The following is a 27,935-nucleotide window of genomic DNA, read 5'->3' on the forward strand; positions in this document are numbered from 1 at the left end:
TTTCTTTATATAGAAAATTGTTAACTACACAACGTTAACTGTGGTGACTAGCAGGAAAACAAAAGTAATTAGGCTTGATACTCTCCTGAATGGATTTAGACAAATATTTGAAAGGAAAAATTACCATAACACATAAATGCTAGTGCAAATGTAGTCATTTTCAGTTCTGAAGCTGTTCTTTGGAGCATTATAAAGTCAATATTTGCCAAAAGTTATCACAGTTTTCTCTTAATAGAAATGTTAAATAATACAATAGAAAATAACTGTGGTTAACTATTAGTATATGTTGGCCTTTTATTGGCAACCCCAATACATACTATCAGGACATCATATGGAAAAAATAGAATGGAAGAGGAAACTCCCTTTTCCCCCTTGAATCACAGTATTTTTGAAATTGCTTATCAGATTCTTTTTATATCCTTAACGTTCTTCAAATAATTATGAACATTAAGTACATTGCCACCTTGCACTATAATACTTTGGGAAGAGTAAGAGATAAGTATAAGCATACTACGTACACATCACCTGAAATATGGTTGCAGCTATAACAAAAAGAAAGAACTAACTATGTAAGCCCTCCAAACGCCAGATAGGCAGAGTACTTATCAGTAACTGCACATCCTTGAGTGGTGCCTCTGCAAAGAATGCCCCCTTGTGCCTTGAGACTCCGGGTGGCACTTTATACCAGAATGGGAACATGCAGTTCATAATCTTATATAAACTTCAGAGTAAAAGGAATAATTTTAGTGCTGCTTTGTACATCCAAACAGGCATCCAAGGTACATCCAAACAGGCATCCACTTCCCAATGTTCTGATTTCAAAGGAAAATGTGATTTCAAAAACAGCAGATAAGTAACTTAAGGTATATGGCCATGATGCAGAGGTCTTTCTGAGTGTAGCCTTCATTGATTTGAGATCTACCATCCCATTCTCTCACTAGAAGGAAAAACCTGTAATGGCAGCAGGCTGCAAGAGAGACCCAGTTTGGGAATATTTTAATGAAGTTCCTCTACCTGTGGATAAGACAGGCATGAGTGCAAAATGCAAACAGTTCAATAAAGCAATACAAGGCCTGGTTTCCCGAATGAAACAACATCATGAGAAGTGCTCCTTCTCAGGAGAAAGCTGCCTTGAAGATGATAAAAGGAACACGTCTGAACATGCAGGATCTTCAGGTTGGTAAACTTTTTTATTTCATACTTCTTTCTTAAGGACTGCCTGTCTTCCTTCTGGTATATTCTTGAATTCTCATGTTTGAGCAAAAAATAAATTACAAGCATTAAAAAAATGAATGGGATAAGCACTATTTCCAGCTCATTTTCTTGCAAATATTCTCAATACTTGGCACCAGGATCAAACCTTAACTACTGAAGAAGAAGAGTTAGCTATGACATGGACATCCAGCAATCATCCCTCCATAATGCCAACTAAAATAAACTTCAGAGCTAAGGGTGAACCATTCAAGAAATATATGTTTGCTGATGATTTTTAAAAGAAAGTCACACCAGTGAACTGGTGAAAGTCACTTAAACACCTGGATTCAGAGACTGTTGAAGTGATAATCTCACTTTTAACAGCAGTAGCTTCTTCTGCCGGTGTAGAAAGAATATTTTCTTGCTTTGGACTAATTCATTCCAAATTGAGAAATCATTTGGGACCTGAAAAGCAGGAAAGCTTGTTTTTCTTTTCCAGATTATGAACAAACAGGAAAATGAAAGTGAAGACGACTGAGTTAGCTGCAGAAGCCAATATTTTAAGTTTCTCACGTTGACCTGGTTGACATATTAGATAATTTTTGTATTTGTTTTTTAAAATATTTCATTAACTATTTTAGTTAAAAACAATTTTAACAAAAACAAACCTATTTTAAAAAAACTGGAATGTTTAACTGTATTCAAAAATTCATATGCTTGTTTTGTTAAAATATTATGTTTGCTGTTGAAGTAAAAAAAATCCAGAATACATAACACTGTTGTTTTAGTCAAATAAAACAATTTAAATGTCTCTCTGGTGATGTTCTTCTCCTAATACAGCCTGGCAAGAAAATCCTCCAAATATTAATGATTAACCTGTTGAATTGGAGACAGTTAACCTCCCAATGACTTCATAAATATTGGCTTCAATTACCTTTGGTAAATGAAATAAAACAATCATTCATTTTCTGATATACCTGTAAAACTTATCTGAAAAGTTTTCAAAATAAATCACTTAAAAATGTAGAGAGAGTGTATCTTCTAAAAATAAAACCTACATCTATCTCTGAGTTGTGAATAATATGTATTAAGGTTATAACAATCAACAAGAATGCCCTTTTATATAGAAATCCATGATTAAATTGAGTCTTCCTGACTAGTGATTTAAATCATCATATAAATCAATTTGATTTAAATCGAATCCATCCTGATAAAAATACAATTCACATTACTCATACATGGCTGCTGAAGAGCTCTAAAGATGATGTTCACAACTACACAGCTGACCACTATCAAAAAAATGAAGTCCACACAGGAAAGAATAAGAGCCTCCCTTTAATTTTCAGTTATTGACCTTAGAATTTCTGCTGCCTATTTTTTTCCCAATTTTTTTTCCAGCAGTTATTTCGTATCTTTCCTTCTTGCAGTTTATTTCACTTCAGACTTCAATAAAATACAGCACACTCCTGACATGCAGTCCCATGGGATAGATGGAACCAGCTAAGAGATTGTACAGCAGTGGTGGAAGACAGAATTTTGGCCATGGAGACTGGGCAAATACCTACTCTTCTGAAAAAAATGCCACATTAACTTCAATGACAAAGAAGAAAAGACAAGACCTACAGATAGTCACCTGCGTGGGATTTACTTTATCTAATTTAGAAGAATGATGGACTGAGTTAACTGTTAGGATTTAAAACCCTGGCTCCAGAACGTCCATATATTCCTAGGTTTAAGCCTTTACTGCTATGGCATCCCCTCCAGTTTGTACATTTACAAACACTTTGGAATAGGAATTTAAAATGTTTTAATTTTAAAGAGTAGAAAATGGAATGTATTTTGATATAGCTTGTTAACAGAAATTGAAGGATAATGGTATTACTATATAAAGTAAGATGAGCAAGGCCCTTTAACATTGCTTTTTTTACAGCGCTGGGCTCCTAATTAATTTCTTAGTTTCTCCAAAATTCAGTCCTTGTCACCAGCTCATGATTGACATCACACACACATGCTGAACTGTTTCCATGACAAACTCTGACTGGGGAGGTTTAGTAATTCAACAGTTTCTAATCTTATAGTGCGGCAAACTGGACCACCAATTAGTCAGCCCACACACTAATTACTTTTCCCTAAAAAATCTCTGATGTGAATGAATTGAAATGTTTTCAAAAAAGAAAACGAGTACTTGTGGCCCCTTAGAGATTAACAAATTTATTTGAGCATAAGCTTCCGTGAGCTACAGCTCACTTCATTGGATGCATTCGGTGGAAAATACAGTGGGGAGATTTATATATAAACACAGAGAACATGAAACAATGGGTTTATCATACCCACTGTAACGAGAGTGATCACTTAAGATGAGCTATTACCAGCAGGAAAGGGGGGGGGGGGGAGGAGGAAAACCTTTTGTGGTGATAATCAAGGTGGGCCATTTCCAGCAGTTAACAAGAACGTCGGAGGAACAGTGGGGGGTGGGGTGAGGGGAGAAATAACGTGGGGAAATAGTTTTACTTTGTGTAATGACTCATCCACTCCCAGTCTCTATTCAAGCCTAAATTAATTGTATCCAGTTTGCAAATTAATTCCAATTCAGCAGTAGTCTCTCGTTGGAGTCTGTTTTTGAAGGTTTTTTTGTTGAAGGATAGCCACTCTCAGGTCTGTAATCGTGTGACCGGAGAGACTGAAGTGTTCTCCGACTGGTTTTTGAATGTTATAATTCTTGACGTCTGATTTGTGTCCATTTATTCTTTTACGTAGAGACTGTCCTGTTTGACCAATGTACATGGCAGAGGGGCATTGCTGGCACATGATGGCATATATCACATTGGTAGATGCGCAGGTGAACGAGCCATTGATAGTGTGGCTGATGTGATTAGGCCCTATTATGGTGTCCCCTGAATAGGTATGTGGACAGAGTTGGCAACGGGTTTTGTTGCAATGTTTTCAGTTACACACTGGCAAATGCCACCAATCTGAACTAATTTCAGATGATTTCTTCAACTAGAACTATAGATTTAAATGTAAATAACTAACTCTGCTAGCAGCATATAAAACAGAGCATAGGGATATTTTGAAATAGACGTAGCCAAAATATTTTATTTATAAAACAAAACATTTCTTCTGTTGACAATATGAACTTAATACTATCTAAATGTGCCAATTAAATTGGAGTTAAACCAATGTTAGTGGAACTACCTCTAATTTAATAGCTAGAGAGACTTTTCAGTTAATTGCATGCTAAGACCATTACAACCTCAGTTGCAGCATCTCAGAGACTTAACTCAACATAATTCAACACAATACCCAAAAAAACACCAGAGGGTAACGGGTTCAAACCAATTGGAATTACTGTCCCAAAAGCTGAGAGAGCCCTGATTTCTGGATAGGTGAAAGGAAATTAAATACAATAAACTTTCTGCTAAATAGTGTTCTTTCTCTGACTTAATGCTACCATGCTGCTTTTAGCTTGCCTTGCCGTGTTGTACTGCAGCACACGTAAGACTTGAAACTTCCCACTTTGTGCAGATAAAAATTAGAATAAGGCCTACATTAGCTACTGTTAAAGGACTACAGTACAGGAGCTAAAAATACACTTAAAAATCTACGTAACAGGATGAGTTAAGACAGAATTACAGCTTCAAACTAGTAAACACACAAGTGTTCAATGTCTAATCAATTTTGACCATAAGAACAGAAGAATGGCCATACTGGGTCAGACCAATGGTCCATCTAGCCCAGTATCCAGTTTTCCAACAATGGCCAATGCCAAATGCTTCAGAAGAATGAATAGAACAGGGAATGATGAGTGATCCATCCCTGTTGTCCAGTCCCAGCTTCTCATAGTCAGAGATTTAGGGATACCCGGAGGATGGCGTGGCATCTCTGACCATCTTGGCTAATAGCCGTTGATGGACTTATTCTCCATGTGCTTATCTAATTCTTTTTGGAACACAGTATAGTTTTGGCCTTCACAACATTCCCTGGCAATGAGTTCCACAAATTAACTCTGCATTATGTGAAGAAGTACTTTCTTATATTTGTTTTAAACCTGCTACTTATTAGTTTCAATGGGTGACCCCCTCAATCTTGTGTTATTGTGAAGTGGTAAATACCATTCCCCTATTCACCTTATCCACACCATTCACGATTTTATAGACCTCTGTCATATCGCACCTTCACCATCTCTTTTCTAAGCTGAACAGTCCCAGTCTTTTTTTCTCTCCCCCCTCATATGGGAGCTGTTTCATACCCTTAATCATTTTTGTTGCCCTTCTCTCTACCTTTTCTAATTCTAATTTTCTTTTTTGAAATAGGATGATCAGAGCTGCACACAATATTCAAGGTGTGGGCATTCCATGGACTTATACAACAGCATTATGATTTCATTTTCTGTCTTATTATCCATTTCTTTCCTAATGGATCCTAACATTGTTAGGGTTTGTTTGGTTTTTTTTAAACTGCCACTACACATTGATCTTCAACCTTTTTGGAGAGTTTTATACTATATGCAACTATAAAGACCACAAAAAATTATTACTAAAATTAATTTCAACAGGAAAGCTTCCTTCAGTTTTAAATAGAGTTTAGTGACAGTTTTATACTGAATGACCTTTTAAATATATAACTTCACATTAGTATTCCATTCGAAAGTCTGAACTTAAGACAGAATTCAGCACCTGTAACATGGCATAGGGAGCCTCAGACAACAAAACAAACTGTTCTTGACAGATCATCTTATCTAAATGTCTGAATGAACAATTAACTCCCCTCACATTGAGGCACATTGTGTTTTTCACTGAAGACTTGCCTGATAAGAACAGAATATTAAATAAAAAGGCAGAAAAAGCTGATTTTACAAAGATTATGTTATAGCAGATTTTGTAACTACTTTTTGTTACTCATCACAAAAAACTACTTTTTGTTTCAACCAAGAATTTTTTTCTAGGTTAGCTTCAGCATAAAGTAAGGGTACCATGACAGTTATCTCCATGACAAAGTTGCTTACGAAATTTGAAACTACAAACTGGAAATTACTTTTAGTTTAAATATATCAATGTTTCAGGCATCAGAAATTTGAGGCTTTCAACAGTGAGCTAAACTTATAAGCATTTAACACTGAATTCTACATGTAACATTATTAATTTTTCCCTCTCTCATCTCATCACATCTACCGATATATTTGGTTTGGGACCTGCGTAGATGCACAGGTGAGACATATCATAGTCCTTTCTGGGCTCATGATAAATTTGTGAACTTTGATGACCAGTCCCATATGACCTTTTGACACATTCTGGCAACCCAATTTTGGATCACAACCCACAGGTTGAGAAAAAACCTGTGATAGTCTAACAGCATATTCTGTCTAATAGGCGGAATGACAAGGTAACTAAACTTAAAGAGGGTTGTGACGAAGTTGGAGTTTTCTGTTATACCTGTATTAAAGATATGAATAATAGTGATTTTCTTGACTAGGGATTGCTACACAGTGGGTGCAGAAGTGTTACTTGTTCCTCAGGCAGAGCAGGAGACATGAGGTGTTTGGATCACAGAACTGTTTGGGGTGATATGAATATCAATAGAGAAATGGAAAGACAATGAGAACCCCAAGGATTGAACTACTGACCCCTAACAAATGGAAACTCCAGCAGGCAGAACATGTAAATTCAGGAGTGGTACTGCAGGAGGAAACCAATGTGCAAAGAGGTGACAGAAGGCTACAATAAGAGCTGACCATTGGAGGAAGACAGAAGTTCTCACCTGGCACTGACAGAGAAAGGGTGAGTGAGCCAAGATGGATTCCATAGCATTTGGCTGGGTGAAGCCCTGGCTTTAGCCATATGGACTATTGTCATAAATATAAAGGGAGGGGTAACCACCTTTCTGTATACAATGCTATAAAATCCCTCCTTGCTAGAGGCAAAATCCTTTCACCTGTAAAGGGTTAAGAAGCTAAGGTAACCTTGCTGGCACCTGACCCAAAATGACCAATGAGGGGACAAGATTCTTTCAAATCTGGAGGGAAGGAAAAAGGCTTTTGTCTGTCTGCCTATGCGATACCTTTGCTGGGAATAGATCAAGGATGCAAGCCTCCAACTCCTGTAACGTTAGTAAGTAATCTTGCTAGAAAATGGTTTAGATTTTCTTTTGTTTTTTGACTTGTAAATTCGCTGTGCTGGAGGGAATGTGTATTCCTGTTTTTGTGTCTTTTTGTAACTTAAGGTTTTGCCTAGAGGGATTCTCTATGTTTTGAATCAGATTACCCTGTAAGGTATTTACCATCCTGATTTTACAGAGGTGATTCTTTTACCTTTTCTTTAAATAAAATTCTTCTTTTAAGAACCTGATTGATTTTTCATTGTTCTTAAGATCCAAGATCTTAAGATCTGTGTTCACCTGTACCAATTGGTGAGGATATCATCATCAAGCCTTCCCCAGGAAAGGGGGTATAGGACTTGGGGGAATATTTTGGGGGAAGACGTCTCCAAGTGGTCTCTTTCCCTGTTCTTTGTTTAAATCGCTTGGTGGTGGTAGTGTATCAGGTTTCTAACCTAAGCTGGTTCCCAAGGCAAGAAAGGAATCTGTGCCTTGGGGAAGTTTTAACCTAAGCTGGTAAGAATAAACTTAGGGGGTCTTTCATGCAGGTCCCACATCTGTACCCTAGAGTTCAGAGTGGGGAAGGAACCTTGACAATTATGTCTTAACCTTTGCTTCTCTATATGCCAACCTAAGAACTTCCCGATGCAATGTTCCATCTGACTAATAAACCTTACTCCGTTTTGAAAAGACTGCCTAGTGTCACAGCAAATACTTGCTGAGGTGCATTGGTTACTGATAAGAGTGAAAGTCTCTGAACAGGAATCTGTGCCAGCTTCACTTGCCAGGTAGTGCTCACAGCGAGAAGCAGGAGTGTTGGAGCCCAGAGGCTCAGTGTCTAAGACGTTGAGGCCTCCCCTTAAAGAAGAGTGGGACTCTTCAGGTGTCTGGCACATTAAAGATGCATCTCCAAGGGATTATTTAAAAGCTGGGGCATAGTACTGTGGACCCATGAAAAGGGCACAAACTCAAAAAAAAAACCCTCTAGGGCTGCATCTACAACAAGCATTTTCAGAAATTCTCCCTCCACAGATATAGCACTCATACAACTCCACCAGTTTTACTACAGAACACAAGTTCATGTGATCTTATCAACATATTGTCTAATCTTGTTCAGAGATGGTCTAACTCAATGGTTTTCAAAGTTTTTTTTCTGGTGACCAAGTTGAAGAAAATTGTTGATGCCCACGACACAATGGAACTGGGGATGAGAAGTCTGGGGTGTGGGAGGGGGCGCTGGGCTGGGGCAAGGGGTCAGGGTGCAGGAGAGGGTCAGGGCTCGGGGTTGCAGGATGGGGCTCTGGGTTTGCAGGGGCTCAGGGCTGGGAAAGGGGATTGGGGCATGAGGTTGGGGCGCGGACTTACCTCAGGAGGTTCCTGGTCAGTGGCACAGCAGGGATGCTAAAGCAGGCTTCCTGCCTCTCCTGGCACCATAGACTGTGCTATGCCCCAGAAGTGGCCAGCAGCAGGTCTGGCTCCTAGGCGGAGGTGGACAAGCAGCTCCACATGACACTCGCCCGGAGGCACCTCCCCTCAGCTCCCATTGGCCAGTTCCCGGCCAATGGAAGTGCGGTACCGGTGCTCGGGTGGCGAGTGGAGCCCTGTAGCCCCACCCCCGCCTAGAAGCTGGACCTGCTGCTGGCCGCTTCTGGGGAGCAGCGCGATGTCAGAACACATAGGAACTAGCCTGCCTTAACCAGGCATCTCCACTGATGGGTCTTTTAATGGCCCAGTTGGCAGTGCTGACCACAGCCACCATGACCTAGTGCCTTACTTTAAAAACCACTGGTTTAGTTGACTTGGTGACAAAAACACCAGTGCCTAGTCTACACTAACTCTTTCATAGTTTTTTACACCAAAGGTTGCTAAAATATACATTACATTAGGGGCAAGAGAAAGACGGGGTCAACTACTTAGCAAGCAAGGAGAGCTAACAAAGACAACACCAAGAAGTTTGAGTCATTTAATACTTATTTTGCTTCAGTTTTCACTAAAAAGGTTAATTGTGACCAGATGCTTAACACAATTAATATTAACACCAAGGGGGAAGGAACACAAGCCAAGATAGGGGAAGAATAAGACAAAAGAATATTTAAGTAAATTAGATGTATTCAAATTGGCAGGGCCTGAGGAAATTCACCCAGAGTATTTAAGGAACTAGCTGAAGCAATCTCAGAACTATTAGTGATTATCTTCGAGAACTCATGGAAGACAGGTGAGGTTCCAAAGAACTGCAGAATGGCAAGCATAGTACCTGCCATAAATATAAAGGGAAGGGTAAACGCCTTTAAAATCCCCCCTGGCCAGAGGAAAAACCCTTTCACCTGTAAAGGGTTAAGAAGCTAGGATAACCTTGCTGGCACCTGACTACAATGACCAATGAGGAGACAAGATACTTTCAAAGCTGGAGGGTGGAGAAACAAAGGGTCTGTGTCTGTCTGGGTGATGCTTTTGCTGGGGACAGAACAGGAATGGAGTCTTAGAATTTAGTAAGTAATCTAGCTAGATATGCGTTAGATTATGATTTCTTTAAATGGCTGAGAAAATAAGCTGTGCTGAATGGAATGGATATTCCTGTTTTTGTGTCTTTTTGTAACTTAAGGTTTTGCCTAGAGGGATTCTCTGTGTTTTGAATCTAATTACCCTGTAAGATATTTACCATCCTGATTTTACAGAGGTGATTCTTTTACTTTTTCTTCTATTAAAATTCTTCTTTTAAGAACCCAATTGCTTTTTCATTATTCTTAAGATCCAAGGGTTTGGGTCTGTGGTCACCTATGTAAATTGGTGAGGATTTTTATCAAGCCTTCCCCAGGAAAGGGGGTGCAAGGTTTTGGTGAAGATTTTGGGGAGGGAAAGACATTTCCAAGCGGGCTCTTTCCTAATAAAAAACCCAGTTAGACGCTTGGTGGTTGCAGCAATAAAGTCCGAGGGAAAAAGGAAAATAGTTTGTACCTTGGGGAAGTTTTAACCTAAGCTGGTAAAAATAAGCTTAGGAGGTTTTCATGCAGGTCCCCACATCTGTACCCTAGAGTTCAGAGTGGGGAAGGAACCTTGACATACCTATCTTTAAAAAGGGGACCAAAGAAGATCTGGGGAATTACAGGCCAGTCATCCTAATTTTGATATACAGAAAGATAACGGAACAAATTATTAAGTATGCAATTTGTAAGCACCTAAAAAATAACAGGATTATAACAGGGATCCTAGTTTTCCATAATAAAAACCCAAAATTCTATGATAAAAAAATCCGCATTTTTCTGCAATTGAAATACTGAACTTTAGTTTCCCTAGCCACAGTATATATAGGTATCAGCTGAACACGATGTTTTATTGATGTACAGTAGAACCCTGTCTCTCCAACCCGCCATTATCCCGCTCTCTGTATTAACCAAACCATCAGCTGCCTGGGGCTGACAGCAGCCGGGGGCTCCAGATAGAAAGCTCTTGGCCAATTCTTCTGATTATCCAAATTTCTGATTCTCCAATCTGGCCCCAGACCTAATTAGATCAGATAAATGGGGTTCCATTGTAAATTTAAAATGCATTAATAAATCAACCACAATTTTGAGAGGTTGTGCACACTGAATAAGTGACACTGGTACTTTCTGTAAAATTTAGTTAATAGTAAAATGTTTTTATTTTTTCACAGAATGTAAAATCTAAATATTCTCTGTAAAAACACAAATTCCATGTTTTTCTGTGTCTTAACAGATTTCTAGGATCCCTGGTTATAAGTAATAGTAAGTGATGGTTACTCACCTTGTGCAAAAACAACGAGGAGTCCTTGTGGCACCTTAGAGACAAATTTATTTGGGAATAAGCTTTCATGGGCTAAAACCCACTTCATCAGATGCATGGAGTGGAAAATACAGAGGCAGGCATAAATACACAGCACATGAAAAGATGGGAGTTGCCTTACCAAGTGGGGGGGGGTCAGTGCTAATGAGCCAATTCAATTAAGGTGGAAGTAGGCTATTCTCAACAGTTAACAAGAAGAGGTGAATACCAAGGGAGGAAAAAAATCACTTTTGTAATGCTAATGAGGCCAATGTAATCAAGGTGGCCTAATTTGATGATGTCCAGTTTGCAAATTAATTAATTGGACACCTGGACCCCACCAAACTGGACCCCACCAAATTAGGCCTGAATAAAGACTGGGAGTGGATGGGTCACTACAAAAACTAATTTCTCCCTGCTGATACTCACACCTTCTTGTCAACTGTTTGAAATTGACCACCTTCATTACATAGAGCAGTGCCCTCCCAGGATGATGGGGGCTTCAGAGTTGGTTGAATAAGTGGTGATAATACAGCTCGACCCAGCAGAGTATCCTCCTTAGGGCCTTGCGTGATTGCGTCATGTTTGGCAAAGGTGTGTTTGGAGACCAAGGTGGCAGCTTTACATATGTCTATAAGGGGAACATTGATTAGAAATGCTATGGGTTGATGCTGATATCTAGTAGAGTGCATCCTGGTCCCCACTGGAGGTTGGGTGCCTTTTAATTCATAGCACAGATGAATGCATCCAGAAATCCATCTAGAGAGCCTCTGCGTGGATATGGCGGTACACTTAGACTGTGCTTTGGTGAAGTTCTAAATAGTTTTGTCCAAGTAGAAAGCTAGTGCTCTTCTAACGTTTAGCATGTGCATTGTAGCTTCAAATGCATTCTCATGTGGTTTGAGAAAGAAAGCTAGAAGACAAATAGGCTGGTTAATGTGGAAGGACAGGTTTACCTTGGGGAGAAATTTAGGGTAGGTTCTTAAGGTGACTTTATCTTTAAAAAAGATCTGCCACGAGAGCCCCGATTTCTCCCACACAGCTAGTGAATGTCATCGCTATTAGAAAAGCCACTTTCATGGACAGGTATAGTAGAGAGCAGTTTACTCAGGGTTTGACCAGTTTCCCAGTGACAGCTGTTAAGACTAAGTTTAAGTCCCAGAGTTGTGTGGGTGGTCTCATGTCCAGATAGATGGTTTGAATGCCCCTGAGGACTCGCTTGGTGATGGAGTGAGCAAATATTGTAGTGTCACCGATTTTTTGGTGAAAAGCAGTGATACCTGCGAGGTGTACCTTTATGGATAGAGAGGTAGGATTGTTTTAATTCCAGGAGGTAATCTAATATCAATGGAAGAGGTGCAGATGTTGCAGTGGTTTGTCTGGTGGGGCATAATGCTGTAAATCTCTTCTACTTTTGTAGGTAGATGTTATGTGTAATATGTTTTCTACTGTGGAGCAGCATGCTCTGAACCTGTTCAGAACTTAGTTCGCCATTCGAGAACCATAGAGGAGCCATGCTTTCAGGTGCAGCATCTCTATGTTCGGATATTGCATTTCACCCTCTTGTTGTGTTAACAGGTCCATCTGGAGCAGAAGAGCGATTGGGGCACATGCCGACATCCATGTTATGTACAGATACCATGCTTATCTTGGCCGGGTGGGGAGGGGCTATAAGGATGACTCTGGCTTTGTCCATCCTTATTTTCGGTATTATTCTGGGTAGTAATTATATGGGGTGGGAATGCATAGAGGAGATCTGTTCCACGTGGTCCAGAACACATCCTTCATTGATCGCCTGGACCTGCTCTGGAGCAGAATTTTGAAGACTTGGTGTTGTGGGCAGTCACAAACAGATCTATTTGTGGGTGGCCCCATTTTCGGAATATACATTCCAGTATCGCGTTGTTTAATTACCGTTCATGGTCGTGGGGAAAACGTCTGCTAATTTCATCTGCTGTGGTGTTCTGGCATCCAGGTAGGTAGGAAGCCAAGATGTGGATATTGTGTTGGATGCACCAATTCCAAAGTCTCATAGTCTCAGTACATAGCTAGTGCAATCAGGTCCCCCTTGCCTTGTAAAACATGCAAGCGATGTTGTTGGTCATTACTCTTATGTTTTGGTCTCTTATGAATGGTAAGAAGTGGAGTCAGGCATTGTGAGTGGCATGAAGTTCTAGCAGGTTTATGTGTTGCCTTGTCTCGGCTGTGGACCATAATCACAACAATGGTACCCCTAACTCACCCAGCAATACCATCAATCTATCCAACTACACACTCGGCCCAGCAGAAGTGTCTGTCCTATCTCGGCGACTCTCTTTTTGCCCCACCTACCCACAAACACAACACAGTTCTGTGGTGATCTGGAAGTCTACTTTTGCCATCTCCAACTCAAAGAATACTTTTAAGATAACACTGAACAGCGCACTGATACACAGATACCTTCCCACCAACAGCACAAGAAGAAGAACTCTATATGGACTCCTCCTGAGAGTTGAAACGACAGTCCAGACCTATACACAGAACGCTTCCGCCGACATGCACCGGAAGAAATTGTGGAACAACAACATCGCTTGCCTCATAACCTAAGTCGTGTAGAACGCAATGCCATCCACAGCCTCAGAAACAACCCTAACGTTATAATCAAAGAGGCTAATAAAGGAGGTGCTATTGCCATCATGAACAGGTCTGACTACCAAAAGGAGGACGCCAGACAACTCTCCAATACCAAATTCTACAGGCCACTTTCATCATATCCCACTGAGGAATACACTAAGAAACTACACCATCTACTCAGGACACTCCCTACACTAACACCGGAACAAATCAACATACCCTTAGAGCCCCGACCTGGGCTATTCTATCTACTACCCAAGATCCACAAACCTGGAAATCCTGGACGCCCCATCATCTCGGGCATTGGCAATCTCATGGAAGGACTGTCCAGATATGTGGACTCTCTACTTAGACCCTACACCACCAGCACACCCAGCTATCTCCGTGACACCATTGATTTCCTGAGAAAACTACAATGCATTGGTGATCTTCCAGAAAACACCATCCTAGCCACCATGAATGTAGAGGCTCGCTATACAAACATCCCACACACAGATGGAATACAAGCTGTCAGGAACAGTATCCCTGATGATGCCACAGCACAACTGGTTGCTGAGCTCCATCAATCTCAGCCTGGACCAATCTACACAGGAGGTCCACTTCCTAGACACCACGGTGCAAATAAGTGACTCTCACATTAATACCACCCTATACTCCAAACCCACCAACCGTTATGCCTACCTTCATGCCTCCAGCTTCCATCCCAGACAAACCACACGATCCATTGTCTACAGCCAAGCGCTGAGGTACAACCGCATTTGCTCCAACCCCTCAGATAGAGACCAACACCTACAAGATCTTCACCAAGCATTCTCAAAACTACGATACCCGCATGAGGAAATAAGGAAACAGATCAACAGAGCAAGACGTGTACCAGGAAGCCTACTGTTGCAAGACAAGCCCAAGAAAGAAACCAACAGAACTCCACTGGCCATCACATTCAGTCCTCAGCTAAAACCTCTCCAGCTCATCATCAGTGATCTACAACTTATCCTGGACAACGATCCCTCACTTTCATAGGCCTTGTGAGGCAGGCCAGTCCTCGCCCTCAGACAACCCGCCAACCTGAAACATATTCTCACCAGCAACTACACACCGCATCATAGTAACTCTAACTCAGGAACCAATCCATGCAACAAATCTCGATGCCAACTCTGCTGACATATCTAAACCAGCGACATCATCACAGGACCCAACCAGATCAGCCACACATCACCAGTTCATTCACCTGCACCTCCACCAATGTAATACACGACATCATGTGCCAGCAATGCCCCTCTGCTATGTACATAGGCCAAACTGGACAGTCCCTATGTAAAAGGATAAATGGACACAAATCAGATATTAGGAATGGCAATATACAAAAACCTGTAGAACACTATTTCAGTCTCCCTGGACACACAATAGCAGATTTAAAGGTAGCCATCATACAACAAAAAAACTTCAGGACCAGACTTCAACGAGAAACTGCTGAGCTTCAGTTCATTTGCAAATTTGACACCATCAGCTCAGGATTAAACAAAGACTGTGAATGGCTAGCCAACTACAAAAGCAGTTTCTCCTCCCTTGGTGTTCAGACCTCAACAGCTAGAAGAGGGCCTCATCCTCCCTGATTGAACTAACCTTGTTATCCCTAGCCTGATTCTTGCTTATTTTGATCATAAGCGATGGAAGATCTTGTGTAAATGGGATCCGCGAGCACAGGTTGTGTGGTTAAGTCCACCAGGTTAGTGAGTCCTTGACCTTGGGGGGCAACGTTAATCGTATGTTTAACCTGTGTTTGTTTGGTCTGTAGACAGTTGCTAGCCCTCCTTTCAGGCAACGCACGTGTAGGTTCGCGTGTTTGACCACAAACATGCATGCTGCCATGTGACCAAAAAGTCTACCTCCTACTACCGTGAGGATCTTTGAGAAAACACAAGGCGCTGTTCACAGGCCAAAAGGTAAAACCTTGTATTGATAGTGGTCTGTGTCCAAAGTACACAGAAAATGCCTGTAGGTGGGATGTATCGTAACATGAAAATAAGCATCCCGCAGGTCAAGGGCTGAAAGCCAGCCCCCATGTTCCAGCGCTGGTATTATAGTTGTTAAGGTGACCATCTTGAACAGCTGCTTTCTTACGAACTTGTTCAGTCGCCTCAGATCGAGGATAGGTCACCATCCCCCATCTTTCTTTTGTATTAAAAAGTAGTGGGAATAAAACCCCTTCCCCCTGTGTTGCACAGGAACAATTTCCCCTGCCCCTAACTGGAGATGATCTACCTCTTGGTGTAGCAAATGTTCGTGAGGGGGTCCCTGAAGAGGATCGGGTGGGGGGGAAGAGGGAGCATTGACAGTAAAGGAATGGTGTAGCCCGTATGGATAACTTCTAGGGCCCATTTGTCCATGGGACTGGGAGCAAACAGTCTCCAAATAGATGGATGGGTTGTGTAGGCACTGGAATTTGGGAGAGGTCTTCCAGACCCTCGACCAAGCCTTCAATTTTGTTGCTTAGAGGAAGGAAGTTGAGATGCTGCTGGTGGTGGAGGTTGGCACTGTTATGGTCTCTGTCTTTATTGGTGTTGTTCATAAGGCCTCTGGTGTTGCTGTGTATCTACTGAGTATCTCTTCCTCTGATATGGTTGATACTGGTATTGTCTCCTTTTTGTGGCAGGTTTATGAATGCCGAGGGACCAGAGAGTTGCCTGCAAGTCTTTAGTAGCGTGCAGTACCTGATTGGTTTTGGCTGCAAACAATTTTTCTCAGTCGAAGGGGAAATCTTCAACTATATTCTGTATTTTCCGTGGGAATGCTGAGAAATTAAACCACAAGGCTTGTTGCATGACCACAGCTGTAGCAGTGGATGTGGCGGCCGTGTCAGCAACAACTAGTGAGGACTATAGAGCCGTGCATGCAATCATTTGTCCTTCGGAGACCAATGATTTAAATTGTTGTCTCTTTTCCTCTGGAATCTCATTAATGAAGTCCATAAACTTTCCATAGTTTCTGTGGTCAGTTTTGGCAAGTAGTGCCGTGTAATTTGTCACTCTGAATTGAAGCATGGAAAAAGAATATGCTTTGCGGCCAAATAGGTCCAATCTCTTAGTATCTTTATCAAAAGGTGTAGACTGAAAGTCCTGTTGTTTGCCCCTGTGGTTGGCTGCTTCCACTACCAGCGAGTTGGACGGTGGGGGTATGAATAAAAATTCTAATCCTTTCGAGGGAATGTAATATTTTCTGTCAGCCCTTTTGCAGGTTAGAGGTATGGTGACTGGAATTTGCCATATCGTCTTGGCAGGTTCCATGATAGCCCCACTAATTGGCAATGCTATCTTTGAGGAGGAAGATGTCTGTAAGATATCCATTGGCTCACGTTGAGTTTCTGGCACTTCCTCCAGAGCAATTTTGAGCTCATCGGCCACTCTTTTGAATAAATCTTGAAAGTGGCGGTTGGGGGTAGAGGCCTAATATGCTCATCTGGTGAGTAGGATGAATTGTTATTTGTTGGTGACATGTCAGGAGCAGTGTCCTCTTCCTGCTCTGCTATGAATTCATCCCTTGTCTTGGTCACTTCAGTCTCCGAGGGTGGAGGTGGGGATCTGGTGTCTTCCCTACGTGGGCTGAGGCACCTGCTGCAGTGCTTTCTGTAAGCCCCCAGGGATTCCAGTATGGCCAGTGACCAGGGAAGTCTTATCCATGGGTGACCGTACCATGGTGGCAGTCATGCACATATGTGGACCGTGATCGTAGTGGTCCAGTAGCCATAAGCATCCTGATAGGGGAGAAATGGTGAGGGGAGAATGCCCCTTCAACCTCCTCCTCATCATCATTCAAGAACTGTGATGCTATTGGAGATAACTGTTGCTGTGGTACCACTGGTCCCGGTGACATATCAGTGCCCAAGAAAGGGGACTTTGGGGTCGAGAAAACCAACAGATATTCTGGTGCATAAAGCGGCGTGGCGCCGAGAGCTTCGGTGCTGAAGAGTGAGGTGCCGATTGCATCAGGAGTGTGGCGTGCTAAGCCAGTGCAGTTTGTATAAGCACCATTGCACTAGTATCATTGAGCTGCAGCACAGAAATAGGAGCAGTTGCCGGTGCCGTCTCCTTTAGTGCTATCAATGGTGCTGTGGTGGAGACTGACAACTTAGAGCCCTTAGACATCGCATTGGAGCGCTGGGTTACGGCGGCGTCCACACGCAGATGATGCAGGAGGTGCCCGGAGTGTCAGAGGTGCTGAGCTGTGGTGCAGCCAATTTGGTTGGTGACCATTTTGTGTTGGTCTGCTCTCTATGAGGCAAAGAGAACGGCCATTTTTTTGTGGATTTTTTGGTCTTCGAGGAGCTTGGCAATGAAGAGACCGGTGACTTATACTGGGAAGAGGGCTCTTGCCCGGGTCAGAGGCTGGTCTTAATGACTTCTCCATCAAGATGAGTTTCAGTCTCAGGTCTCTAACCCTGCATGCCCTAGCTTTCAGTTTGTTATAATGGACACATTTCTGAGGAATGTGAGCTTCCCCTACATAACAAACACACTGAGTGTGTCCAACATGCCTCTCTGCATGTTGTGCATCTTTTAAATCCTGGTGAACCAGGCATTTTCCTAACCTAATACAACTGTACTAAGGAATGAAGAAATAAAACCTTTTCTCCCTCCCCATCATCCTCCAGGTAGAGGAGAGGTTTCAGAGCAGCAGCCGTGTTAGTCTGTATTCATCTGTAGATGTCTAAGGGCCTAATCACATCAGCCACACTATCAGAGGCTCGTTCACCTGCGCATCTACCAATGTGATATATGCCATCATGTGCCAGCAATGCCCCTCTGCCATGTACAACTGGTCAAACTGGACAGTCTCTACGTAAAAGAATAAATGGACACAAATCAGACGTCAAGAATTATAACGTTCAAAAACCAGTCGGAGAACACTTCAATCTCTCCGGTCACTCGATTACAGACCTGAGGGTGGCTACCCTTCAACAAAAAAGCTTCAAAAACAGACTCCAACGAGAGACTACTGCTGAATTGGAATTAATTTGCAAACTGGATACAATTAACTTAGGCTTTGAATAGAGACTGGGAATGGATGAGTCATTACACAAAGTAAAACTATTTCCCCATGTTATTTCTTCCACACCCCCCACTGTTCCTCAGATGTTCTTGTTAACTGCTGGAAATGGCCTACCTTGCTTGTCACCATGAAAGGTTTTCCTCCTTCCCTCCCCCCCCCCGCTGCTGGTGATGGCTCATCTTAAAGTCATCACTCTCCTTACAGTGTGTATGATAAAACCCATTGTTTCATGTTCTCTGTGTGTGCATATAAATCTCCCCACTGTATTTTCCACCAGATGCATCCAATGAAGTGAGCTGTAGCTCATGAAAGCTTATGCTCAAATAAGTTTGTTAGTCTCTAAGGTGCCACAAGTACTCCTTTTCTTTCAGGTAGAGGACGTAACTCTAATAACTGAACCTTAATGTATCTAAACTATCCTAACTTATCTAGTCGAAACCAAGGCTTTCAACAGGACTGCTGAGCTCCATCTCAGACTGGGGACAGTTGAGAAGGAACTGAGAAGTCCAGGTCGTGTGCGAGCTAGATAAAGAGCCAATGGCACGCAAGGCAGGCACCATATGTGCGTGACCCATATGGGCACTGCTGCAAAACTCTCTGAGCAAAGGCATAGGGACGCACCATCACCTGGATTGGAGCACCCACAGGGACATCTCTTGAAGAAGAAATATGGATTTGTCAAGAACAAATCATGCCTAACTAATCTTATTTCCTTCTTTGACAGGGTTACTGGCCAACTGGATGGGGGAAAGTTGCAGACATGATACATCTTAATTTTAGTAAGGCTTTTAAAAATTTCATACAACATTCTCATAAGTAAACTAGAGAAATATGGTCTAGATCAGTGATACTTCGACTGAAGCTCGCGAGCCACAAGTGGCTCTATAATCTGTCTCCTGCCACTCTTTGCAGCACATGATATTAAAACTCCACGTGATTTAGTTATTAACCAATTTAAGTTACTAATCAATCAATTAGTTATTAACCCAATTGTAGTTGATAAAATCATAATACTTGGTCAGTCATTTTGTTAGGTTTCAGAGGAGCAGCCGTGTTAGTCTGTATTCGCAAAAAGAAAAGGAGTACTTGTGGCACCTTAGAGACTAACAAATTTATTTGAGCATAAGCTTTCGTGAGCTACACCTCACTTCATCGGATGCATTTGGTGGAAAAAACAGAGGGGAGATTGATATACACACACAGAGAACATGAAACAATGGGTTTATCATACACACTGCAAGGAGAGTGATCACTTAAGATAAGCCATCACCAGCAGCGGGGGGGGGGGGGAAGGAGGAAAACCTTTCATGATGACAAGCAAGGTAGGCTATTTCCAGCAGTTAACAAGAATATCTGAGGAACAATGGGGGGTGGGGTGGGGGGGAGAAATAACATGGGGAAATAGTTTTACTTTATGTAATGACTCATCCATTCCCAGTCTCTATTCAAGCCTAAGTTAATTGTATCCAGTTTGCACATTAATTCCAATTCAGCAGTCTCTCGTTGGAGTCTGTTTTTGAAGCTTTTTTGTTGAAGGATAGCCACTCTTAGGTCTGTAATCGAGTGACCAGAGAGATTGAAGTGTTCTCCAACTGGTTTTTGAATGTTATAATTCTTGACGTCTGATTTGTGTCCATTCATTCTTTTGCGTAGAGACTGTCCAGTTTGGCCAATGTACATGGCAGAGGGGCATTGCTGGCACATGATGGCATATATCACATTGGTAGATGCGCAGGTGAACGAGCCGCTGATAGTGTGGCTGATGCGATTAGGCCCTATGATGGTGTCCCCTGAATAGATATGTGGACACAGTTGGCAACGGGCTTTGTTGCAAGGATAGGTTCCTGGGTTGGTGGTTCTGTTGTGTGGTGTGTGGTTGCTGGTGACTATTTGCTTCAGATTGGGGGGCTGTCTGTAAGCAAGGACTGGCCTGTCTCCCAAGATCTGTGAGAGTGATAGGTCGTCCTTCAGGATAGGTTGTAGATCCTTGATGATGCGTTGGAGAGGTTTTAGTTGGGGGCTGAAGGTGATGGCTAGTGGCGTTCTTTTATTTTCTTTGTTGGGCCTGTCCTGTAATAGGTGACTTCTGGGTACTCTTCTGGATCTGTCAATCTGTTTCTTCACTTCAGCAAGTGGGTATTGTAGTTGTAGGAATGCATGATAGAGATCTTGTAGGTGTTTGTCTCTGTCTGAGGGGTTGGAGCAAATGCGGTTATATCGTAGAGCTTGGCTGTAGACAATGGATCGTGTGGTATGATCTGGATGAAAGCTAGAGGCATGTAGGTAGGAATAGCGGTCAGTAGGTTTCCGATATAAGGTGGTGTTTATGTGACCATCGCTTATTAGCACCGTAGTGTCCAGGAAGTGGATCTCTTGTGTGGACTGGTCCAGGCTGAGGTTGATGGTGGGATGGAAATAGTTGAAATCCTGGTGGAATTCCTCAAGGGCTTCTTTTCCATGGGTCCAAATGATGAAGATGTCATCAATGTAGCGCAAGTAGAGTAGGGGCATTAGGAGACGAGAACTGAGGAAGCGTTGTTCTAAGTCAGCCATAAAAACGTTGGCATACTGTGGGGCCATGCGGGTACCCATCGCAGTGCCGCTGATTTGAAGGTATACATTGTCCCCAAATGTGAAATAGTTATGGGTGAGGACAAAGTCACAAAGTTCAGCCACCAGGTTAGCCGTGACATTATCGGGGATACTGTTCCTGACTGCTTGTAGCCCATCTTTGTGTGGAATGTTGGTGTAAGTTTCTGAACCACTGAGATCTGTGTATCACTGGTCTAGATGAAATGACCATAAGGTAGGTGGACAACTGACTGAAAGACCCTACTCAGGAGTAGTTATTAATGGTTTGCTTTCAAACTGGGATAAGTTATCTAGTGGGGTCCTGCAGAGGTCTGTCCTGGGTTTGGTACTATTCCACATTTTCATTATTGACTTGGATAAAGGAGAAGAGAGTAAGCTTACAAAATCTGAGGAGGAAACCACTCTGGAAAGAGTACCAAGTACTTTGGAGGACAGGATTAGAATTCAAAATGATCTAGATAAATTCAGTAATTTATCTGAAATTAATAAGATATAACACAATAAGGACAAATGCAAACTACTACACTTAGGAAGGAAAAATCAAATGGACAAATACAGAATGGGAAATAATTGCCTGCCCAGTTGTATTGCAGAAAAGGATCTGGAAGTTATAGTGGACCATAAATTGAATATGAGCCAACAATGTGATGCAGCTAAGAAAAAGGCAAATATTCTGGGGTGTATTAACAGGAATGTTGTGTATCAGACAGAGGCGATAATTGTTACACTCCACTCAGCACTGGCGAGGTCTAAACTAGAGTATGGGGAAAGCTCCTTAAGTCTCCTCTCCTAAGACATACTTTCCATTCCTCTGATCATCCTAGTAGTCCTTCTCTGAACCTGTTCCACTTTGAATTCATCTTTCTAAAACATTTGCACACAGCATTCTGGATATGGTCTCACCAGTTCCTTGTATAATGGTAATCAACTTCCCTATCTGTAGTGGAATTACCTCGCTTGGTGCATCTTAGGATATATAGTTTGCTCAACCTAACTCAATTCTTCTACACCTTTTGGGAAGAACACATTAATTTGGAATTTCTATGTTAATTAAGATTGTAAAATCATTCATGAAATATGGTTTCATAAATTTCTGGAAAATGGTTTTTCCATGTATTTTCTAAATACTAACGCTTACCGTTTAGACTTGTAAGGTTTCAATGCTTTTATCTTTTTTCTTACAAAAAAAATGCATGCCTATAAGATCTTCACTTGTTTCTGTATAAGAATGTATACTTTTCTCTTTAAAAGAAAATCTCGGTACAGCTTCTGAGCAAAGGGACAGTTAATTGAATCAATTGGTCTAATTTAAATACGGGTGTTCTGCCTAAGTAAGCAGCAATGCACACCAGGTATCAGAGGACAGGGTCCAGCTCCTTCAATAGCTGTAAAAGTCTTTTTATATTTGCCAACTATTTGTAACTGACACAAACATAAATATAGAAACATATGATAGCCTGATGGTCAGCACATTAGAAAACCTGACCTTGAGTTTCCAAGATATGCAGGAAGAAACACTCAATAGCATCAAGCTTCTCTGTTTATGCAACATATTTTTCAGAGCTACATGACTACTACTACTTATTGGAGCTGCACTGAAATCTGAAAAAATATTATGCATATGTATTTATTCAGGTTTTTAAGTGAATATGCTTCATCAGGTAATTCTGATAACATGTTAATTGGAACTAACTCTCAAGCAATGCCAGATTAGAGTCTAGTGACACAACCGACATTTAAAGATTTCATAATTACCTTTGCTTCATGAAGAAGCAGAAGGCAAAGGACCCCATTATACTACATCATCAGCATACTCTCGCCCAAGCCTATACGCAAAGACAAAACAAATACTACAAAGAAAGCAACACTCAAATTTTGCAGACTCCCTGCCACACCTCAGTTTGAGACCTGTTGCCATCTATAGTCTTATCTGTAACAAAGCCTTGTTGTAAGATAAACAAGCACATTCATCCAACTTTCCTAATTGTCTATCATCTATGTTCATATAACCCTAACATGAAAACAATGATTTATAAGTATAGTTTTAACAAGTTTATTGAAACCTTTTTAGTGAAAAGGTCTTAGGCTGAATTCCTATAAACATGATATTAAGGCCAGGGCAAAATAAAATATACAATCAAGTAATTTTGGAGTGAAATATTAAAAGGGCACAAAGTAAAATACGGCTCACTATTTAAAAAGTGAACAATTCAGTATTCAATTCTGGTCAGTCCAAGTTAAAAAAAAGATATAGCAGAAAAACAGATGGGATCCAGAGACAGGTGGCAAAATAATAAATTTGAAAATCTTCATCAATCCTCATTATTCAAATTACATCAAAATCTCACACCTTTACAGACACTGCCTGACTCCACCCATTTTAGTTATTTATTTTGATTTGAAAGGTATTAATGAAACAAAGTGATATTCTGGGCTTAGTGAAGTCAGTGGGAGTTTTGACAGTTAGGGGGTAGGATTTCACACAGTATTTTCTCAGAAAAAACAAAAACCAGCAAACCAGTCTACGTAGTCTAAAATGACTACGGATTCAACAACAAATACCAGAAGTGTACTTTAAACCTAGCATTCCAAGTTTTCAAGAGCTTAAAAAAATGAATTCCTTTGTTCATTTTCTGTAATGTTTGATATTTATTTGTACACCTATATTTAGAATGTTTACTTCACAAAATTATAAATGATCTCCAATGAACAGTCTAAAAGGTTTTACAGAGTAGGCACAGCTGAGATTATACATATACATACTGTCGATCTTCATGCATATTTATCCTGCAGCATAATGTTAAAATAAGTGATAACTGAAGAGATTTGGAAAAAAATTATAAAATCAAATGTTTCCATTTGTTTTCTATTTCTTTTTCTTGTAATCTGCATTATTAAAGTTTCAACACAAAAGACAGACATTTCACAGATATTTATAGGTTTGATATTTTAAGATTTTAAGTTCTTACAGTTAATAAAGAGCTGTAAGAAAATATTTAATATTCCCTATTTCATTTTATTTTGTACATATATTTTGAGGAAAAAAAAATTCAAGTTAAAATAAATATTATCTGGATAGGAAAATTAATATCTTCAACCAAAATATCTCTACTACAGTTATAAAAAGTAAAGATTATATGCCTGTCAGCTTCATTTTCTAACTTTTTTGACATTATAATCCAGAACAAAAAAAACAACCTAAATTAAATTCTTACCCATTTTTGAAATACAAGACATGTGCTCTTTGGAGTCCTGTTTCTAGGAAAAATCCCAGTTCCTGTTCATGTACTGCAGACCCCGGTTTAGGGCTTCTGTTTTGTATATTGGTAATTATTACCTAAGAAAACACACAAGTGAAATAAAATTAGATGAAATACAGATGAAATATTCTTACTATCTGAGAGCATGTGGGGTAGAACAAAGAAGCTGGCACTCCACAATGTTGTTGAGAAAGTCTTCTTCACCCCATTCTCCTGCTGTCTAGGAAAACATTTCTATATCTGTCTCACTGATTTTCCATCTTTTCAAATCTCCTCTCAATACCTTCCTTCATTGTGACTTCTAATTTATTCTTCCTTCTTCTATTATTCTCACTGCAATTATATTATTTAATTTTGTAATGCATTTTAGGATGCAATATATGAAAAAAGTATTCAAAGCAAAATAACGTATACTTATAAAATAGAGAGTTACAACATGTTTCAGTAATAAGTAGATGGCAGTGCTCAGTTCCTCTTCACATTAGCCCCTACACAAATGGCTTAGTTCCAATTCCAAAAATGAATACATAGGCACTACCAAGCTCAGATAAAACAGGTGAGTCGAGTACACAGAAATACAAACTAATGTAAAAATACATGGAGATTAGTGAGATACTCAAAAGAGTGAAATACAGAACTTGAGTCCCTTAATATTTGTGCTCACATTGCCCTTTTAGCCAAAGCTTCTTTGAAACTGCTGTATGGCTTCGATTTTCATTTACACAGTCTATATTGACAGGTTTCAGAGTAGCAGACGTGTTAGTCTGTATTTGCAAAAAGAAAAGGAGTACTTGTGGCACCTTAGAGACTAAGGTGCCACAAGTACTCGTTTTCTTTTTACAGTCTATATGGTATCAGTCATGAAAAACCAATAATGAAAGACATTCTAGAGCAGTGGTTCCCAAACTTGTTCCGCTGCTTGTGCAGGGAAAACCCCTGGCACGCCGGCCGATTTGTTTACCTGCCGTGTCCGCAGGTTCGCTGCTCCAAGCCAATGGGAGCTGCTGGAAGTGGCGGCCAGTATGTCCCTCGGCCTGCGCCGCTTCCAGCTGCTCCAATTGGCCTGGAGCAGCAAACCGCGGACACTGGGAACCGCGATCGGCTGAACCTGCGAACGCGGCAGGTAAACAAACCAGCCGGCCCGCCAGGGGCTTTCCCTGCACAAGCGGCAGAACAAGTTTGGGAACCATTGTTCAGGAGGAAGCTATTTCAATAAATCCATTATGTGAAAATGAACACTGACAATTCCATATGCGCGCTGGCTTTAAAAATATCATAGGCAAAATATACCCTCTCTTTCCCAATTGCTAACAATGTTTGTTTCCTTTTTCCTTCTCTTATACCAAGATTACAATATTTTTAGAAGTAGGTTTGTGGAGTATCTATTGTCTTCCTGCAATGCATGAAATACTTATCATTCAAGCAGACAATCTTTCTGGCATCCTGAATTGACTTTTCTTAAAAAAACAGAACAGTTCTTTATAGACATCCACAAAAGAACACTCGTTTAACTAACTGGTCCTCTGGTTACAATTTCACATATCATAATGACATTCAATGAACATTTAAATGTTAGTAGAATCTCAATGAAAACACCCTATCTTACCCAACACAAAGAACTCTATTTACTATAGTTTTCCATCCACATTAGACCTTCTATAATGCTGTTAAGTAGAGTTATTGTATCTGAGAGAATACTAACTTTCTACAAAAACTCAATTCCTATTTCTAATCCAATCATAAATTCATCAGGAATGCTGAAGTCTAAACACTAGACACTGTAAAACAGTAGAAATTGTCTAAAATTAGAATTTTTTTCAGCTGTGATTCTAACTCAGAGTGCACTGTGACTGGTAGCTTATCTCTTCCCCCATGTTCATATTTAATAATTTTTAGGGAGTGCTCTCCACCAGGAAGTTCAGGGCAAAGGACATGTTTTCTAATGTACTGCCATCTATGAGATCTGGTACATTACAAAAAGGTAGAAAGTTGTTCATCAGCAGGAATAGTTTGCAGGATACAGGAAAGGAAAAAAGTCAGATGAAGAGAAATCTCATCATCCCTCACAATACAAATACTGGACCCAATCCTGCTCTCACTGAAGCCACTGGCAAACCTACTATTAACTTCAATGACAGTACCATTATGTCTACTGGTTGCACTGGCTTTATGTATGTGCCAATATGAAATCAATTATACATCAATACTCTATGATGCACAGTTTAACTGTACAGTATTTAAGATAGGGTCTATGAACTGATTAAAGCTATTAGAAAAAAACTGATTTAAAAATATGCCATTTAAAAACTTATTGTAAATATGTCTTCTTACAAAAGGAATTAATCTAGGCTATAAACAGAACTATTTGGTTAATCACACCCATAGAACCATAGAGGTAGCTGACTGATTGCAGTACTTGGAACCTCCTGCTGCTCCCCCATACCATCTTGGCAAGCCCATCACAACTCCCGTTTAAAATCTTAAAACCATAAAACACTATAAACATATGTGCAAAAGTGGGGAAAACTCTAGATGAGATAATTTCCTATTATGAAAAGATGGAATGTTTCAATGATCTGTTTCATTCACAGAAATTGATCTAGACTGGAAACAGGACTGTTGGGAAATCACAAGCAGTCCAACCAAAAAAGGGGGAGGAAAAGCAGTGAAGACTTGGAGACCCACATACTGTGAGAGCCAGAGACTAAAGGCAGCATCTGATGAGGATGCCACATGTGCTTTGTAGTGTCTGGTAAAAGTATGTGGAAGTTGCCAGGTAGCCACACTTCAGATCTCATAAGAAGGGCACTACCAAATTTACGGCCATGAAAAATATGTCATAGACCATGAAATCTGGTGTCCCACCATGAAATCTGGTCTTTTGTGTGCTTTTACACTATACTATACAAATTTCATGGGGGAGATGGGCATTTCTCAAATTGGAGGTCCTGACACAAAAGAGAGGTGGGGGGGGGGGGTTGCAAGGTTATTTTAGGTGGATCGTGGTATTGCCATCCTCACTTCTATGCTGTCTTCAGAGCTGGTTGGCCGGAAAGCGGCAGCTGTTGGCCAGCTGCCAGCTCTGAATGCCACCCTTACTTCTGCACTGCTGCTTTCAGAGCTGGGTGGCCGGAGAGTGGCAGCTGCTGACCAACGGCACAGCTCTGAAGGCAGTAGTGCAGAAGTAAGGGTGGCCATACCATTCCATGCCATAGAATCATAGAATATCAGGGTTGGAAGGGACCCCAGAAGGTCATCTAGTCCAACCCCCTGCTCAAAGCAGGACCAAGTCCCAGTTAAATCATCCCAGCCAGGGCTTTGTCAAGCCTGACCTTAAAAACCTCTAAGGAAGGAGAT

At 40.9% G+C, this 27,935-nt stretch overlaps 1 protein-coding gene and 1 long non-coding RNA gene across 8 annotated transcripts in view; one reads left to right on the forward strand and one right to left on the reverse strand.

Annotated features, from left to right (window-relative positions):
• TTC7B (tetratricopeptide repeat domain 7B) overlaps positions 1-27,935 on the reverse strand; it is a 343,610-nt gene that overhangs the window by 238,001 nt on the left and 77,674 nt on the right. For all 7 annotated transcript variants that reach the window (XM_038406917.2, XM_038406919.2, XM_043517821.1 and 4 more), the window contains one exon: positions 24,534-24,655. In XM_038406917.2, coding sequence (XP_038262845.1) covers positions 24,534-24,655 — 122 coding nt within the window. The remainder of the gene's footprint in view (positions 1-24,533; positions 24,656-27,935) is intronic.
• On the forward strand, positions 1,642-23,772 carry LOC122460861. The gene is made up of 3 exons (XR_006282432.1): positions 1,642-2,087; positions 5,777-5,780; positions 23,758-23,772. It is a non-coding gene; the product is annotated as an uncharacterized LOC122460861 (long non-coding RNA).

This window comes from Dermochelys coriacea, chromosome 6 (assembly GCF_009764565.3).
Source record: "Dermochelys coriacea isolate rDerCor1 chromosome 6, rDerCor1.pri.v4, whole genome shotgun sequence".
NCBI classification, from domain to species: Eukaryota; Metazoa; Chordata; order Testudines; family Dermochelyidae; genus Dermochelys; species Dermochelys coriacea.